The sequence below is a fragment of the Paroedura picta genome, chromosome 5 (assembly GCF_049243985.1).
Source record: "Paroedura picta isolate Pp20150507F chromosome 5, Ppicta_v3.0, whole genome shotgun sequence".
In the NCBI taxonomy this organism is placed as follows: domain Eukaryota; kingdom Metazoa; phylum Chordata; class Lepidosauria; order Squamata; family Gekkonidae; genus Paroedura; species Paroedura picta.
The window spans coordinates 80,705,254-80,725,145 of NC_135373.1; the positions used below are offsets into that span (position 1 = coordinate 80,705,254).

Sequence of the window (19,892 nt, forward strand, 5' to 3'; positions counted from 1 at the left end):
CTTTTATTACAATACCTTCCATGCCATCCATCCTGACATTGGCACTTGTTGGGTTCAGTACAGGTCCCATAGAGTCCACAACCAGGCTCACAAATGGCTGAAAGAAAAGATCTATTCTTAATAGCCAAGCCAATTTTCTATCTGTGGAAGGGTCAATATAGTTGTTATCCTTGCCATTGGAGTCTCTTATATTTTTGAAACAGCCCTGTGTGGGTCGCAAAGGGCCACCCTGTCCGGGTGGTGTCCATGTGGTGTCTGGGTCAGCGGGCCAATACGGATGTGCCCAGAGAAGCTGGCCGCTTCCACATTGGGACGGCCCCTGGAGCCTGCAGCACATGCTCCTTCTCGCTGAGGCCCTTCCCCACCGGCCGCCATGCCAACGATGGAACCATCATCCAGACCGGCCACCCCACCATGGCTGCTGCCCTGTCATGTCCCGGTCTCCCCAGTCCACTCACCTGGGTGCCTCTTGCTGGCCACTTGGCCATGCCGACGCGCCTGCCTCAGCCCGATGCTCCGCCGCTGCCTCAGCACCTCCATCCATCCAACCAACAGCTGCCCGCGGGGAAGCACTGCTGACTTTGTGGTGGTGGTGGTGGGGGGGCGAGCCAGGCCTTTCCCTTAGCCCGGCAAGCATGTTCGGGGCCTCTGCAAGGTGCTGAGCGCACTTGCTGGGCTACGGGGAAGCGCCACCAACTTTGGGGTGGGGGGGCGAGCCAGTTCTTACAAACGGGCTTTGCAGCTAGTCTATATATAAAAGCAAATCTAGACCATAGATACCCACATCATAAGTGTGACTATAACACCACAGAACAGTTTCAGCAAAGATTGATTTGAAGTGTGAGGTACTTCTGATTTACTGTGCAGCTGAGATTTTACAAACAAATAACTGAAATAAAATCTCAACTGGGGGGGGGAGAGAGGAAGATATAACATGCATGCGGTACTTACACTTAGAACAAAGATCTCCTTGGTAGCCTTTAGAGCACTTGCATTTATTTTTCCCAGTACATCTACCACCATTTCGACATGGCTGACGGCATTTGCCTGGATATAGGAAACAGTACCTTTAACACCTTAAATAAAAACCAGGCCAACGCCACTAAAACTGAATGAGTTTCAGGACAACAGTAAGAGAACTGTGTTACACAGTGATATAGATGCTACTATGGTTAATGAAACTGGACTTCCCAACCATAGATTAGTTACAGTCAGATGGCTTGGAAGCAGCTGTCTTGTATGACATCCATCACTGGTGAGGGCTCTTGGCCAAGAATTCTAAGGAGCTGAATACACGTTACACCCAAACATGTGTAACAAAAGCCTAGTGCCAGGTTGTCTTAAAGAAAAGCAGCTTCAGAGGAATGGGGAAAGTTAACCCTTTTACTCAAAATTAATTCCTTACAAGTGGTTTTCTTTAAAAAGCTAAACATCTTGCACCAGAACTCTGTTATATACATTTGCTTGTAAACATGTAGTCAGTCAGCTTGTAAAAGTTCTTTATTACTCTCATGACTTTTTGCTGCTGTGGACTGAAGTGGCTAATGCTATAGAAACTGGTAACTAACAGTGGAATCCTAAATAGAGTTATGCCCTTCTAAACCCATTGACTTCTGGGAAGGGGCCATGGTTCAGTGGTAGAGCATCTGCTTGGCATACAGAAGGTCCCGGGCTCAACCCCTGGTATCTCCAATTAAAAAGACCAAGTAGTAGGGGATGTGAAAGACCTCTGCCCAAGAAGCTGGAAAGCCTAAATTTGATGGCTACTTCAACTTCATGTGGATTTAGAAAGGGATACCTCTGGGATTGTCTTACAAATTACTTCTCACTGAACTGTAGAAAGTGTGCCTTTGTGTTCCTTTTATCTCTGTATTATAACCACATAGCTAAATCATTCATTCTTGACAATATGAGAGTCAATGTACCTTGTCATCTTGCCACAACTCCTGCTGCATGGTTCAAAATACAATAAGCCCAATGACCACTGAGTAGCTCTGTGCTGAGACTTACTTTGGCCATAAATAACCTTGCACTTTAGGGACATTGAGCAAAATGTTTTGCATTTAGTACAATGATTTAAAGCAGGAACTTACTAATTTCACACTGATCCCCTTCAAATCCTGCAGGGCAAATACATTTTCCAGGATAAAAACATGTTCCTCCATTGAAGCAGGTGGTTGTGCAGTTTGCTGAGGGAGACAGAACAACATATTAATATTAATATTAACATGTATTTGTTTAAAAAATCGGTACCCCCTCCTGGTAGTGGTTGAAAGTGCCATCAAATCACAACTGACTTATAATGATGACCTGATAAACTTTGCTTGTTGTTTCTGTAAACCGCTTATATCTGGTCAGGATTTTCATTATGCTAACCCATGACCCACTCTCTACTTATATTTGTGGTCTTGTAATTTCCATTTTAATTGTCAGATGAAGTGTCCTGGGCACATGAAAGCTTGTGGCTTGAATAAACCTTAGTTGGCCTGAAAGGTGCTATTGGACTCACTTTGTTATAGTGACCCTGTAAGATTCTCAATGCAAGTGTTGAACAGAGGAACCGCCTGTTGCCCTATGCCCCCTACAGGGCCTTATATTCTGCGGATGCTAATCTTTTGGTCATTCCTGGCCCCAGAGAAGCACACCTGGTCTCAACCAGGGCCAGAGCCTTTTCAGTCCTGGCCCCGACCTGGTGGAACGAGCTCCTGGAGGAGCTGTGGGCCCTCTGGGAGCTTTCAGCATTCCGCAGGGCCTGCAAAACGGAGCTCTTCCACCAGGTCTAAGGTTGAGGCTGGGTGGCCAGGTAGAATGGGGTCCCTCCTATAGAAGCAGTGGTGACAAATTCCATCTGCACCCTCTTCCTCCCTCCCCCTCTAGATATTGGGGTTATTGTTAGAGCTTGTCATGCCCCCACTGCCACCTCCCATCGCCCAGGAGTTGCCACAACAACAAGGGCCTGCAGTTGAACCAGTTCTGGCAGAAGAGAGAAGGGCCTTAGAATGTGCAGCAGTGGAAGGCAGCACAGGTCAGCCAGGCTCTTCCCAAGAGGCATCTTTGGCGCATCTGCAGATGCATTCCAGCCAGCCCTGACAGCTCGCCTGAGCAACGTAGGTGAAGCAGAAGGGTGGTGTTTGCTGAACGCTGAAGGAGCCAGAGACTGCAGGCATGCTGTCAAAGTAGATGGGGCCCAGCTGGGATAGCTCCTGGGGAGGATGAGTGAGTCCTCCCTCAGGTGCAGCCAATTAGCTGGGCTGTTTTTAGGAGAGGCAGCAGCAGCTCTTTGGCATGGGTGCAATCTATGCAGAAGCCCTCCTGTTCTGCTTGGATTCTTTGGTCTGCAAACTTCTGACTCCCATCAGCTTCCCTGACTCGTGGCAAACGGCTTTTGACTACGTATCTGGTAATTGGATTGGCTTTCTTGAATATATGCTTATCTGGACTCTGACCTTGGCTTTCCCTCAACTTTCATTGCTTTGATTCCTAACAACTTGGAGTGGACTTTGACTTTACTCTGGTGTGGACTCCGGCTAGGCTCTGCAGCCCAAGCACCTCCTGCCCCTGGGTGTGGCTAGCTAGGGCAGCATAAATCTTGGGCAAGTTTGCTCCCCTTCAGGGAGTGGCGGGCAATAAATTGAATAAATAAATAAATAAATATAGAAGTGGCTTGCTGTGACTCCTCTCGGTTAAAGGATTTTGAGGCTGCTTACAAGCTACATGGGTGCCAGCCTGTATTTGATACTGCATTGATATTTAAGAAAGAATATGGTATAGCTTTGATAGGACACAACAGATTTTTCAGTCTCAAACAAATTCAGTCAAAGGCTACCAAGGCAAGCTTCTGCTGTATATTCCTCCACAAGAGCTGCATATTTCTCCATATTCAAAGAATTCCAGCATCTTTTTATGTGCAAGGAACTCATAGCCCAGCTGTGAGAGAAGATGAATTCCTGGACCACACTTATGTGACATTGCTGGGTTTGATGCTGAGTTCCTGCCATGGCTGACAACATGAAATGTCTCTAATCTGGAGAATCATGTTTGATTCTTCCACATACAGCCAGATGAGTGACCTTTGGCCAGTCGCAGTTTTCAGATCTTTCTCAGCCCCAGGAAGGATATTTTTTAGCACTCTACCATTTTGCTGGTGCAACACTATTTTTTTAAATGTGTGGAATTGCCCTTGCTAACTGAGGACAGGAATTGGGGGAAAAATACCAAAGGTGTTAGTATAGGAAAGTGGCAAATCTGTGCAGCCTGCAGAGTGGTGTGCCTTTCAAGAGCTCATGGTTGATTACAGCCCCCATCAATGAATTATTTATTTATTGCTTATCTATGCCACCCTTCCCTGGGGGCTCAGGGAGGCTCACAAAAGTTAAATGACAATGTAATGTAGATAATAAAAAATATTACATACAGTCATCATTATTTAAAAATAAATATTACCAATCTTCTCAGTTCCTCTTCTCTTTTCAGGGGATGGAAAGAGATGAGTCATAAGGTGTGATATTCAATAATTATAAACAGGTGGGTTCAGACAGGGAGCAAAATTTAGGTGTAATCTTCAGGCCTCAATGATAGGACTGGGAGAACAGCTCTGTCTTGCAAGCCCCATGGAGCAATTTAAAGTCCCACAGGACTCTGATCTTGTTACGCATAGTGTTCCACCAGGCTGGAGCCAAGGCCAAAAAGGACCATTTTATTTATTTTAACCTGTAATTTAAGGATTGGTGGCTTAGTTTCTGTTTTAATCAGTTGAAGCTTAGATTTGTAATGGTCATTCTTTTCAGCATACCTTTATCACAGTTGATGCCATTGAAGCCAGGTGGACAGATGCACAATCCAGGCATGACGCAGAGCCCCCCATTCATGCAGTGTGGTGTGCACAGAGCTGATGGAAGGAAATTGACAGGGGACATCAAGTGAACACAGGGAACATATAACAACCCGGGACTGACCAGAGGAAAAAGCAATGAAGTTCAAAGCATATTGTAGCTCACAATTTTGTCTTGTTAAGTATTCAGTCAGCTTGGTGGAGAGGTTAGGAGTGTGGACTTCTAATCTGACGAGCCAGGTTTGATTCCTCACTCCCTAGTGACTGTGGCTATCTCTCTGGGCTCTTTCACATCACCTTCTATCTGATCTGTTTAACTGTAGATGCCATGGAGAGAACCTGGAACCTTTTGCATCTCTGTTTTCATATCAAAGACACATGAACATATGAAACTGCCCTATAATGAATCAGACCATTGGTCCATGAACATTTATACTATCTACTCAGGTTGGCAGTGGCTCTCCAAAGTCTCAGGCAGAAGTCTTTATCACCTACTGCCAGATCTTTGAACTGGAAGTCCTGGAGTTGAAGCTGGGACTTTCTGCATGCCCAGCAGATGCTCCGTTCCCAAGGCCACCCAGAAACATTGCTATATGGTGGCTGAAGGTGCTTACTTGAACACTGGCATTTGCTTATTTTGCAAAAGCATCGTATTGTACTTGAGTGTTCATAAGTACATGTACATCTGAGTCAAAGTGCCTTCTCAGAAATTCTACTTAACACTGGGGCATTTAGAGTATCATCTGTTTTTTCCTACACAGATAGTTAGAGGCAGCTGCACAAATATAGGTTCACCTTTAAGATTAAAATATTATCAGTAAAAATAGTAGAAGAGTAGTATTTCATCCTATATCTATTCATTAGCAACAGCATTCTACTTAAAGTTTTGCCAGTCCATTGTTGGTCAACCAGATTTAATGCTTTAAATCCTTCACTGAAGATGACATTATCTTTTCTGTAAACAGTCTGTGCTTTCTCAGAAGCCACAGCTTAAGAAATATTTTTCTTATATCTTTAGATTTGCATTTTAGAAGCATCCTACCCACATAAGAACATTTCCCAAAAAGGCAGAGACTGCTTGGCTGATAAATTAAGTGCATAAGCTTATGGACGAAACAATTCTGATTACCTTTTTCACAGTGAGGCCCATAAAATCCATCTGGACACTCGCATACATGCCTTTCATTGCAAAAACCTCCATTTCTGCATCCACCAGGACATTCAGCTTGGAATTAAAAAATATAGATTGAAATAACTATGTGTGTTGTGGACCAATTTGTGATTTGGCTTTGTGTGAGAGCAGCAGGTTCCACAGATAATATAGCAAAGAAAAAAAAATTAGCCAGAAACTGTGCAGTGCGCACACAATGATTGACAGGGGTAGTGCACATTGGCTGACATGCTCAGGGAAAATGTGACAGAATATTCTTTCCTTACAGTGTTTAAATATTTAAATCATATATAACCAATAGTTTCCCAAACAGCCTGATGCATCTGTCCAACACTTATTTCTCTTGATTAAAACCAATGGAACAAGTTAGAAAACAAATTGCTTTCAGTGGGACTTAACTACAACTAATCCAGTACACTGAAGTTATTATTCAGTAATTTGGGATTGATCCAAAGATAGCAATGCGAACTTTGGGTTGGGAAATTCCTGGAGAATTGGGGGTGGGGTCTGAGGAGGGTGGGGCTTAGGGAGGGGAAGCATTTCAAGAGGCTTTAATACCATAGACTCTAAATTTTAAAACAGCCATTTTCTCCAGGGGAACTGATCTCTTTTGTTTAGAGATCAGTTGTAATCCCAGGTGAGGTCCTTCCACCACCTGAATGTTGGCAATACTGACCAAAGAGCATAGGAACCAGTAAGTCTGCATGAAAATCTATCAACTGAGACTTACATCGGAAATCTGTGGAAATCCAGGATCGCTAGCTCTAGTAAATTCAGGATGGTACTCTGAAGATAAATTTTCTTATTGAAAAACCATTTAAAGACTGCATATACCTTAGCTAATTTGTTAGTTATGTCTGATAAGGGTTGAATAGGCACCACTTTTAATACTGAGATTTCATTCACTTGAAAATGTATGACATTCCTGTTGATTCAAATGAGTAGCCGTGTTGGTCTGAAGTAGCACAATAAAATCAGAGTCCAGTAGCACCTTTAAGACCAATAAAGATTTATTCAAGGCATGAGCTTTCAAGTGCAAGCACTCTTTGTCAGACTGTGATCTTCTTACATGACAGGGAATATATAGCACAAATCATTTCTGTTACATCAGTCGACTGTGTCACAACATTGTTGGGACTTGATGGCATATACCAAGGCTTATACACCTGCTCATCTTCAAACTTGGTATATGCCATCAAGTGCCAACAATGTCCCTCGGTTCTCTACATAGGGCAAACAGGTCAAACCCTCCACCAAAGAATTAATGGAAAGTCTGACATCAAAAGCCACAAGACTGAAAAACCTGTAGGGGAACATTTTAACCTTCCAGGACATTCTATAAGGGACCTGAAAGTAGCTGTTTTATTTCAAAGAAACTTCAAGAACAGCCTAGAAAGGGAGATTGCAGAAATGCAAGTTATTACAACACTCAATACTTCTACATACCCTGGACTCAACGACAAAGGTATTTTATCTCATTATGCATGCTAACCGTATGCAACTTGTGTACCCACATTTCTCACAATTTATTTTAATTGGGATTATGTGACTGTTATTACAAAACTGAATACTATGACATACCCAGGACTAAATAGGGACAAAGGCTTTTAATCTCACTATTCATGTTCAACTTGTGTATCCATATTCATCACTATGTATTTTATTTGTGATAATATGACTGTAAGATATGGTATTGTAATGGAATTTTGAGTTTGACTCCCTCGCCTTGGGATAGTGACCAGAAATTCCCTGGGAGGAATGTCTCACAGTTGTATGGAGCAAGCAACATATGGGGAGGTGATAGCCTTTGATCTCTAATAGCAGCATTTTGGTTACTCTTTGTAAAGTACACTGAACTCTAGGGAATTGATTGGCTGTTTTGGCAAAGGATTATCATTGGCTGTATTTAGTTGTGACACAGTCTACTATATAACAGAATTGATTTTTGCTATATATTCCCTGTCATGTAAGAACACAGTCTGATGAAGAGTGCTTGCATTCGAAAGCTCATGTCTTGAATAAATCTTTGTTGGTCTTAAAGGTGCCACTGGACTCTGATTTTATTCCTATTGATGAATAGCATTTGGATAAGACCAGGGGAGCCAGTTTCACATAGGATAACAATACTATGTTTAGTTCCAATTTCTTGGCTTTTCCTGTGTCTTGCGTCTGAATGGGAACATAATCTACTGCTCAATATGACAAGGAGAACAATTTCCCCCCACTTCTGATTACCTTGCTGACATGTTTTAAAGAAGATGGCATTCTGTGGGGTCTGGAGTATGATGTTGCCTCCTGAGTTCATTATAATCACTGTAACTTCAAAGGCTGCCACTCCATCTTGTTTCCCAAGACAAGGAAATCCAACCTGGACAACTAAAAAGGGGCAGGGAAGGGGTAGGATGTTAGCAAAATCAAATATAAACTTACTAATAACCAGAGATGCAATTTATATTCTTCCAGGACAGACAATTGCTGTGTAGAGAACAAGACAATCCAATTCTATTGTAAACTATAATTGCACTCCCAATGCAGAGTTGTTTTATTCATTTCAGTGAACACATTTTGTTGCCATCCGTTACAAGACAGTTTTAAGAACAAATATGAGCCCATGGCCCATCTGTCCTATAATCCCATTTCTACCAGTGTTCAGGTATGAGTACACAAGCAAGGTGTAAAGGATACAGCTCTTCGTTTGTGTGCTGCCAGTGACTTTTATTCAGCATTGTATTAACTTTGGATGTTCTCTCACAGCTACTGACAGATCTATCCTTCCTCCTTCCTAATTCAGATGCTGGTGATAAATAGGGGGGAAGAAGAAAAGGTTGCTGTCATCACACTTATACCTTGTTTGCCAGATAGACAGCATGGTGTAGCTGTTAGAGTGTTGGACTAAGAAATGGGAGACGTGGGTTCTAATCCCCATTCTACCATGGAGGGTGACCTTGGGCCATTCACTCAGCCTAACCTACCTTCCAGAATTCTTCTGTGGATAAAATGAAGGAGGGGAGAACAATGCTCTAAGCCACTTTAGGGAGAAAAGTGGGATATAAAGGTCTAAAAAGTTATTGCTCATGAGCTTCCCAGAGACATTAGCCTAGCCAGGATTCTGGAACATTGATTTGATCTAATGAGGTTTGTCTTATAGTTCTTATAACAGCAAAGCAGGTACACTGAAATTAACAGGGAAATGCCACCCTATAAGGATTAAATGAATAATCCTAAAGTGGTTTCCTTGGAGTCACTTCACTCTTATTTAAATGCTTACAATTTCCACACCTAAAACAAAGAACCTGAGTCATAAATCAGTATCTCTCTGAAACCACTGCCTTCTTCAAAGCAAGTGGCTATTGCTTTTGGTGCCCCCACCTTTTGAGATTAGGCAGGTGACAACCCAGGATAGGGTCCTTGCATCAAAACTCTGGAATTCTCTCCTGAGACTTACCTGTCCCTTTCTGTTACTGTCTTCCATCTTCAGATTCGGTTTTTAAATTTCATCTGACATTCTCTCAGTAGTCTTCCATGTTTTTTTTGTTTTTATATGAATATATTTTATTGTATTGTGTGTGCATTTTAACTTGGTTTTAATTGTTTGAAATATGTTTAGTTGGTTTAAATAGTTTTATGATGTGTTTTAATCTGTTAACCACTTTGCAGTCCTAATGAGGACAGAAATGAAGGGCATATATTATGTAAATGAATATTAAGTTTTTCATGTCAGAGCTGTCTCCAGCTTATGGTCTTGAGGGGTAATGATGCTCATTTTGGGGCTTCAGTCACAGATGGAGAAGGCCAGAATTGCAATTTATGATCATTCCTGTACCTAAATTATCAGTTCAATCCATTTATTTCAGTTACATGTACTTCAATACAATCTGAAGATTTACTATGAAGGAGAAAATCAGTTTTGATGGAAACGGGTGCCAGTAAGTCACTGAATCCATTCCAAAGATTTTAGCAAAAGTGAACTACATTAGCTGCTAGTAGCAGCATTCCTTTTACTTCTTAAATTATGGTAACATCAGTGGCTATTATCTCCCATGTTCACAGGTAGTATACTACTGAATACCTGTTGCGGGGTGTAGTAGTGGAAAGAGCTGATCATGCCCTGCTTATGGGTGTCCCAAGATAGCTAGTTGTCCACCCTGGGAAGTACAATGTCAGATTAAATGGGCTTTGCACAACACAGAGCTTTTTCTAGGATGATATGAAGAAAACTCTGACAAGAAAGCGCTCTAGCAAATTTTGTCAAGTGTTCTAAATACAATGAATAGATGGAGATGGCTGCTTCCAATAGGAAATTTGTTTTTAACTACAAAGAGTCAGGGAAAGGCAGTAAATCTGGAGTATTTTAATGAGGGGAATGGCTTGGTAACCCTACAGCCTTGGAATGCTGTTTTGTGGTTGTTTCATTTGAAGATTGCTTAAGATTAATAGTGACAATTATTTGCTTTCTTCATGGTTGGTTTTTCATTCATGCTTTTAAAACTACATCTGTTACTTTGTTTCTTCTTCTTTCCAGCACATTTGAGTTTTTACTGCAAAATACTCTCCTAATCTGGTGTGAATCTATTTATCTGGGTGTCTCATTGATTTAAACAACTGATAGTAAAATACACGTTATACAGCATATAAATATTCTACACCATGGATCAGTTTTTTAAATTAATCTGATATGATAATTTCCTTTGTCACATGTAAAGTTATGATCATAACTGTAAAATTCTTGCCTCTTAATCCCTTTTCAAGCATGTGTCTTCAGCCTTGCTTCAGTTCCTACTGCCAGAAGAAGTCTGTCAAAACACTACTATTCATTTAACTGATTTGAGTTTTAAATTACTAATATGTTGAGTCTTAAATTATCAATATGTCATTTTGACACACACATACATTTGGATAAGGATAAAGATAATATAATATTACCCCCCCCCCAAACCCACTGCCTGACCAGAACTATGGTCATTCTGGTTGTGCTCTCCAGCTTCGTGTTGGGCAAATAATTATTTTTATTTGTTTATTTTATTGTAACGTGCTCTCCAGTCAGGCTCAGGTCAGTGAACAATAATTACAATACAAGTTTCAGATAAAACCATAAATTTAATAAAAGGATAAAACAATTAAAACACTGTTTTACTGCTCCATTTGTTTTTTTTCTAATTAATGGCCTTGATCTCTCTTATGTCACCCAGCTGTCTCCCAGCTGTTGTTTGTGGTAAGAAACTGGAGGGGTGATGGTTTGGTGTTGTTTACTTGCCTGTGGCCTCAACCATATGCCCTGTGGAACTTCGATAGCTCTGTCAGGGCCTCAGTGTCTGCAGGCAGCATATTTCACTAGGCTGGAGCCAGAGCCAAAAAGGCCCTGGCCCTGGTTGAGACTTGGCAACTTCCTTAGGGCCAGGGGCCACCAACATATTGGTGTTTGACAATCATAATGTTCTTTTGAGGATATGTGGGGAGAGGTAGTCCCTTAGATGCGCAGGGCCCAGACCTCATAGGACCATGAAGGTTAAGACCAGAACCTTGAACTTGATCTGGAATTCAACCTGTAGCCAATGCAGCTGTTGGAGGACTGGTAGAATATGGGTCTTCCATGGTGTACTAGTAAGAATATGCACAGCTGCATTTTGCATCAGTTGCAGTTTTCAGGTCAAGGCCAGAGATAGACACACATAGAGTGAGTTATAGTAATCCAGTCTAGAGGTGACTGTCGTGTGGACCACTATGGCTAGGTTCTCTGAGGTCAGATAGGCCGCTAGTAGCTTTGCCTGACAAAGGTGGAAAATGCCTAATGCAATCTGAGCTTCCTCTGAAAGGGAGACATTAAAGATCACCCCCAAATTTCTGACAGTGTGCAAAATTGTGAATTGCATCCCATCCAATTGGGGGAGGTGCACTTCCTCTTCTGTCTCTTTCTTCCCCAGCCATTGGATCTCCGTCTTTTTGAGGTTTAGTTTGAGGTGGATCTACTGGAGCCATTCCACTACTGCCTCCAATCATCTGGCAAACATATCTGGGGGAACATTCTGTTGGCTGCCCATCAACAGATAGAGATGGGGGTCATCCGCATATTGGTGAAATTCCAATCCAAACCCCCAGACCAGCTGTGCTAGAGGGTGCATAGATATGTTAAATAATGTTGGGGAGAGGATCACGCCCTGAGGACTCTACATTGGAATTCACAGTGGAATGACTGCTCCTTCCCAGTTGCTACCTCAACATCGGAGGAAGGAGATCAGCCATTGTAAGGCAGTTCTCTGGAGGTGATCTAGAAGCTTGAGATTGACTGTATTAAATGCACTGTAAGATCTGGCTACACAAGCAGCACTGACCCACCTTGGTCCAGCTGTGTCCGGAGGTTGTCTGCCAGGGTGACCAAAGCTGTCTACACCCAATGGCCAGGTCAGAAGCCAGACTGGAATGGATTCAGGACTGAAGCTTCTTCCACGTATGTTTGTCCCCTGGTACTTTGATGTGAGTTTAGCAGATGCTTTACTTTCTCATGCAACTATGTATCACCAGAAAGTATTAAACGTGACATTTCCCCCTTTACTGCTGTTGGGGATTCTTGGTAAAGTTTGCAATGCCAGGAAAGAAGCATAATTATTTCAAAGTGGGGGGCAGGGGGCCTGGGGAGCCATCAAACACCCACTGCTGTGTTCTGCATACTTTCTTATGTCTATTTTTTTTTAAACTTTTCCTTCATGCATGTGCTCTGCAAAATTGTGCACACTATAGCAGTTAGTGGTTTGTTGTTTTTAAGCCCCCTGGGAGTGTAGCAGGAGGAAAATAACCATGGCAAAATAGATGCAATGCAGAAAGAACTCTGCAAGCAGGAAAACATACAATTCCTACCATCCCTTCTGGACAGTACATTAACATGCTTGGGCAGCATTGTTTCAAAAGGACTTTGAAGTATAACAGGTATGGGAAAGAGCATATTGAGGATGGGGAATAGCTTGAAGCAGGATGATTATAGCATGTCATATGACTGTACAGTACTGAGGAATGACATGCAAAGACCAGAGAGAACTTTCTCATCAGCTTAAACTCAAAGGATTTTTTTCAGTGGAGATATTCTCACATTCAGTTATCATAGAATACATATTGAGATGTGACAGTAAGGTTTATGAAGTAATCTATATGTTATGGCCCCCTTCAAGGATCGCTGCCTTGTTGTGGCAAGGGGGCTTGCGTAGCTCAGTGAAGCTATGAGCTATGCCGTGCAGGGCCACCCAAGACGGACAGGTCATAGCTGAGAGCTCTGACAAAAGGTGATCCACTGGAGAAGGAAATGGCAAACCACTCCAGTATCTTTGCCATGAAAACTCTATGGACAGTTCCAATAGGCATAACGATATGACGCTGGAAGATGAGCCCCTCAGGTCGGAAGGTGTCCAATATGCTACTGGGGATGAGCAGACGGCTAGTACGAGTAGCGCCAGAATGAATGAAGCGGCTGGGCCAAAGCCGAAAGGACGCTCAGTTGTGGAAGTAACTGGTGGCGAAAAGACAGTCCGATGCTGTAAAGATTTTTATTCCATAGGAACCTGGAACGTCAGATCCATGAATCAAGGCAAGCTGGACGTGGTTAAACAAGAAATGAGAAGACTGAACATCGACATTTTAGGAATCAGTGAACTAAAATGGACAGGAATGGGTGAATTTAATTCAGATGACCATCAGGTATACTACTGTGGACAAGAATCTCGCAGAAGAAATGGAGTAGCCTTCATAATCAATAAGAGAGTAGGAAAAGCAGTCTTGGGATACAATCCCCAAAATGACAGAATGATCTCAGTTCGAATCCAAGGCAAACCATTCAACATCACAGTGATCCAGGTCTATGCCCCAACCACTGCTGCTGAAGAGGATGAAGTTGATCAGTTCTATGAAGCCCTACAACACCTTATAGAAGCAACGCCAAAAAATGATGTGCTTATCATCATGGGGGATTGGAATGCTAAAGTAGGAAGCCAAAAGATAACTGGGATAACAGGCAAGTTTGGCCTTGGAGTACAAAATGAAGCAGGGCACAGGCTGGTAGAATTTTGTCAAGAGAATACAATGGTCATAGCAAACACTCTTTTCCAACAACCCAAGAGACGACTCTACACATGGACATCACCAGACGGTCAACACAGAAATCAGATTGACTATGTACTCTGCAGCCAAAGATGGAAAAGTTCTATACAGGCAATAAAAACAAGACCAGGAGCTGATTGTGGTTCAGATCATGAGCTTCTTGTTGCAAAATTTAGGCTTAAATTGAAGAAAGTAGGGAAAAGCACTAGGCCACTCAGGTACGAACTAAATCATATCCCCGACGAATATACAGTAGAGGTGACAAATAGATTTAAGGAATTAGATCTGATAGACAGAGTGCCTGAAGAACTATGGACGGAGGTTCGCGACATTGTACAAGAGGTAGCAACTAAAACCATCCCAAAGAAAAAGAAATGCAAGAAATCAAAATGGCTGTCTGAGGAAGCTTTACAAATAGCTAAGGAGAGAAGGGAAGTGAAAGGCAAGGGAGAAAGAGAAAGATACACCCAATTGAATGCAGAATTCCAGAGAAAAGCTAGAAGAGATAAGAATGCCTTCTTAAATGAACAGTGCAAACAAATAGAAGAAAACAATAGAATGGGGAGGACCAGAGATCTTTTCAAGAAAATTGGAATGTGAAGTCAAATGGGCCTTAGGAAGTCTGAGCAACAATAAAGCTAGTGGTGGTGACAGCATTCCAGTTGAACTATTCAAAATCTTAAAGGACGATGCAGTAAAAGTGCTACACTCAATATGCCAGCAAATTTGGAAAACTCAGCAATGGCCACAGGATTGGAAAAGGTCAGTTTACATTCCAATCCCAAAGAAGGGCAATGCCAAAGAATGTTCAAACTACCGCACCATTGCACTCATTTCTCATGCTAGCAAAGTTATGCTCAAAATCCTACAAGCTAGGCTCCAGCAATATGTGGACCGAGAACTTCCAGAAGTACAGGCAGGATTTCGAAGAGGTAGAGGAACTAGAGATCAAATTGCCAACATACGCTGGATCATGGAAAAAGCTAGGGAGTTCCAGAAGAACATCTACTTCTGCTTCATTGACTATGCTAAAGCCTTTGATTGTGTGGAGCACAACAAATTGTGGCAAGTTCTTAAAGAGATGGGAATACCAGAGCATCTTATTTGTCTCTTGAGAAATTTATATGCAGGTCAAGAAGCAACAGTGAGAACTGAACATGGAATCACGGATTGGTTCAAAATTGAGAAAGGAGTTCGGCAAGGCTGTATACTGTCGCCTTACCTATTTAACTTGTATGCGGAGCACATCATGAGAAATGCGGGATTAGAGGAGTCACAAATTGGGATCAAGATTGCAGGGAGAAATATCAACAACCTCAGATATGCAGATGATACCACTCTAATGGCAGAAAGTGAAGAGGAACTAAAGAGCCTGTTGATGCGGGTGAAGGAGGAGAGTGCAAAAGTTGGCTTGAAACTCAACATCAAGAAAACAAAGATCATGGCAGCCGGCCCTCTCAATTCCTGGCAAATAGATGGGGAAGAAATGGAGATAGTGACAGATTTTATTTTCCTCGGCTCCAAGATCACTGCAGATGGGGACTGCAGCAAAGAAATTAAAAGACGCTTGCTCCTAGGGAGGAAAGCTATGGCAAATCTAGACAGCATCCTAAAAAGCAGAGACATCACCCTACCAACAAAAGTGCGTTTAGTCAAGGCTATGGTATTCCCAGTTGCAATGTATGGCTGCGAAAGTTGGACCATAAGGAAGGCCAAGCGTCAAAGAATTGAGGCTTTTGAACTCTGGTGCTGGAGAAGACTCTTGCGAGTCCCTTGGACTGCAAGGCGAACAAACCGTTCAGTCCTAGAGGAGATCAGCCCTGACTGCTCTTTAGAAGGCCAGATCCTGAAGATGAAACTCAAATATTTTGGCCACCTCATGAGAAGGAAGGACTCCCTGGAGAAGAGCCTAATGCTGGGAGTGATCGAGGGCAAAAGAAGGGGACGACAGAGAATGAGGTGGATGGATGGAGTCACTGAAGCAGTAGGTGCAAACTTAAAAGGACTCCAGGGAATGGTAGAGGACAGGAAGGCCTGGAGGATCATTGTCCATGGGGTCGCGATGGGTCGGACACGACTTCGCACATAACAACAACAACAATATGTTATGGCACCAAGTAGAATACAGCTCGAAATGCTTCTGTGAGACAAAAATTCCTTGTGGCAGCTTTAATGCTTGAAAAGTGCATTATGTGGTACATGGAGAGCATAATGCACCAATACACCGGAACAGTTTTCACTGTCGTAATGAAGGAAATGCAGATCCAGCACCCAAGAGGCCCCTGGCATCAGAGAAAACACTCTAATCTGGGAACCAAGCAGTTAAATCCTAGGGTTCCTGGCTTAAAAGAACTGGCTCCCCTTTAAGGAGGCAGATAGGTAGGGAAAGGGTAGGGAAAAGAGCCTCTTGTGGCGCAGAGTGGTAAGGCAGCAGTCTGAAAGCTCTGCCCATGAGGCTGGGAGTTCAATCCCAGCAGCCGGCTCAAGGTCGACTCAGCCTTCCATCCTTCCGAGGTCGGTAAAATGAGTATCCAGCTTGCTGGGGGGTAAATGGTAATGACTGGGGAAGGCACTGGCAAACCACCCGGTATTGAGTCTGCCATGAAAACACTGGAGGGCATCACCCCAAGGGTCAGACATGACCCGGTGCTTGCACAGGGGATACCTTTACCGTTTACCTTTAACAAACTAACCTAGATATCCCAGATTAGCCTGATTTTATTAGACCTTTGAAACTAAGCAGAGTCACCCTGGTTCGTACTGGATGGAAGTCCATCAAGGAATACCAGTGCCATGACTCAGAGGTAGGCAATGAATGTCTCTTGCCTTGAAAACTCTGCATCTTGACTGGGGGAAAAGGAAAGGAAAAAACTTCCCCTAACCTGGATAGCCCAGGCTAGCCTGATGTCGTCAGATCTCATAAAGCTAAGCAGGATTGATCCTGGTCAGTATTTGGATGGTGAGACCATGCAGGAATACCAGCATCAATATTCAGAGGCAGGCAATGGCAAACCACCTCTGAATGTTTCTTGCCTTGAAAATTCTCTGGGGTCACCATAAATTTGCTGCAATGTGACCACAAACAACAAACAAACAACCCCCTCTACAGTTTATCAGGCAGCCTGCATTTTAACACAACAATAAACCAAAGTTTAATTTAATGTTAATTTAACTACCCCATATCTTTTGTTGTCATCTGTGCTATTTTCCAGTAATCCTAATCCCACAGTCTCCTTAGCCTCTGCTTGCCATCCATGTCTCCTTCCCCTCTGCTTGTCATTTTACAGTGTTCCTCAAACAAACAATGGCTGAAAATTCTATATAAAACCTTCTGGATGCCTCTTTACAGGTTTTCTTTATCTCCACATTCACTCTTCTCAGTCATTTGAGGTGGCCTTCTGCTAAAATTCTCATCACCATGAAGGCATCACCCTACTCCACAGGCCTTTCCTCTGGGCCTGTGCAAAGTCTGGGATTGATGTACAGCCCTGTCTTGCCCCACAGAGAGTCACAGCTATGTCCTGCTGCTTTCTGTATGCCACTGCATTTCCTTCCAATTCCATTTCCAAGTCTGTCACTGTCCTTGCCCTTTCTATATAATTTGGCCCGCCTATGCTTACCCTCATATGCCTCTGTGGATTCAGTCAAGATTACCTCTTCCTAAAGGGCCTGTGCTTTTTGTTCCTTCAAGAACCAGGCATGTTTAACTAATAAAAAACATTGCTTATCAGCTAATCCGCTATTTAAAACCCTTTACAGTCTGTTTGGAATGGGGAATAAGTTGGTTTTGTGGCTGACCCAGAAGGCTGGCCAATCAGCTGGTCTGGAAATAGGAAAGATGGCTTTGCATTGATACAAGGACAGGTGCTCAGTCCTGTGTGAATCTGGTTTCTCTGAAAAAGTACAACAGGCCAGACTTACTTGAGGCTCATTCTGGGAAGAAGCCTGTAAATATGTTGAAATGATGGTAAGGCTAGTAGAAGAGGAAGGGTGCATGCACCCATATTTAGCTAAATCAGAGCTTAAAAGTAGTTGAATGGTCTGCCAAAACTAGAAAAGATTTTGGGGCAACTCACTAGAAACTTCCTCTGCATAAAACTGTATAGAGGGGATTTTACTGAATAATTTGTGCTCCTTTTGTCAGACAAGAAATTCCTTTATTGAATTAGCCACAGGCTGTCAACAGAAAAGCAATCACAAAAACTGATACAGAAACACAAAATACGTCATACAGTCAGTAGCATACTAAAATAAAAGGTATACTAAAATGGACATTAAGATATAGTACTTCAATATATCCAGATCATCAGTTCTATAAGAGGCCGAACAGAAAGACGTTTTTCAGATACACAGTTTTACAACACCTCAGCCCTTCAAAAGTTTGTGCAATATTCAAGACAGTGCTGATAGTGTAGATATAGTTAGTCCTTATGACTTTATGAGACCACTACTGCATGTTGTCCTAAGAATTTTGGAGAATCCCCGCATTGCTAGTGAATTACAATGTTAAAGTGGATGAGAGACATGTTGGTTGCATTTCTGTTAACTCTACAGCTATATCCAACAGCTAGAGCTGCCATCTGGTATTTGGCTCATGGCATGTAGATGCTGAAGATTTAAAATAGTGATGCCTTTGTGAGCATTCTGAGCTGGGAACGACACTTTACACACACACATTTTATGCATCGCACTTTGGACTAACTCCTACTAGACTGCATTTATAAGCAAGACTAACAAGGTTGGCTTGTATAGAGAAAATATATAAAAGAAGCTATTCAGTACATATTTTAAAAGTGGAGGCACAGTAAATTGATCACACATTATTTCTATATTATGAATAAATGCGTGTCGTTATGCAAACCTTTATCTCAATGGGCCAGTGACAGAACAGCCTTTTTCTGTTGGGGAAAACTTTCCTCTGACAGAAGAAGACTTTTTTCAATTTGATGCTCCAACCTGGTGTGTTTCAAAACATACACATTCATTAACTATGTAAATACCACAAACCTGATGCTTTGTGAGGTACAGTTCCAAGTAGAGGGATGTTTACAGTTGGGTCAGCCATTATGCTTTTATCCAACGAGCGCAAAGACAGGAACTCATAAAAGTATTCAGCCTATAAGAAAATCCGTTTAAAAGAAACATTTATTCTGATTGCTTCGTTTTATGTCATTCAGCCTATTATACTGAACAGAAGGCTAAAATGTTGTTTTATACGTTTCAGTCTATTTACAGGTGTTTTCATTTTTACTTCTACTGCTATTGTAAAGTGTTTTACACAATTTAAAATGAAAGTCAAAGTACCAGAGGGAAAAAGACTATACAAATATATTTAAAGCAGAGGGCCTGTTATCCCCACCCCCACCCCCCGGACTCCTATTGCAACTAAAAGGGTTTTTTTAATTAGGAAAAATGGTACAGGGCAGATGCCTTCTTTCCCAAATCCATATTGGGGCTTTTGGGGGTGCTTTTGCAGCTGACATACCCATTTCAGGATCTTATTACAGATCCCTTGGTTTAACTAGACTAGAAATTCTGTGGAATTTATGTAGCTCTGAAACAAATAACTGAAAATATTTACAATCTACCAAATAGTCCATTTTTTAACCATTTTGCCATTCAAATTTGGAATACAAATTTAGCTTGAAATTCAATTTAAACTTATTGGAATTTCTTGATTAAATTGGCAGGCATTAAATGTGAACTCCTATAAGTTGTCAAATTCTAGATACCGTTACAGTAATACTAAATACTATTACAGTTGGCCTAGGCTGGCAGCTGGTAGGAAATGGGGGAGAGCAGAGGCTT

The 19,892-nt window shown here is 42.2% G+C and overlaps 1 protein-coding gene across 2 annotated transcripts in view; it reads right to left on the bottom strand.

Moving 5' to 3' along the window:
* Positions 1-19,892, bottom strand: part of WIF1 (Wnt inhibitory factor 1) — a 49,644-nt gene that overhangs the window by 4,049 nt on the left and 25,703 nt on the right. For both annotated transcript variants that reach the window (XM_077338707.1, XM_077338706.1), the window contains exons 3-9: positions 19,092-19,200; positions 8,238-8,378; positions 5,961-6,056; positions 4,793-4,888; positions 2,094-2,189; positions 952-1,047; positions 2-97 (exon numbers count right to left, since the gene is read on the bottom strand). In XM_077338707.1, the coding sequence (XP_077194822.1) occupies positions 2-97; positions 952-1,047; positions 2,094-2,189; positions 4,793-4,888; positions 5,961-6,056; positions 8,238-8,378; positions 19,092-19,200 (730 nt within the window). The remainder of the gene's footprint in view (position 1; positions 98-951; positions 1,048-2,093; positions 2,190-4,792; positions 4,889-5,960; positions 6,057-8,237; positions 8,379-19,091; positions 19,201-19,892) is intronic.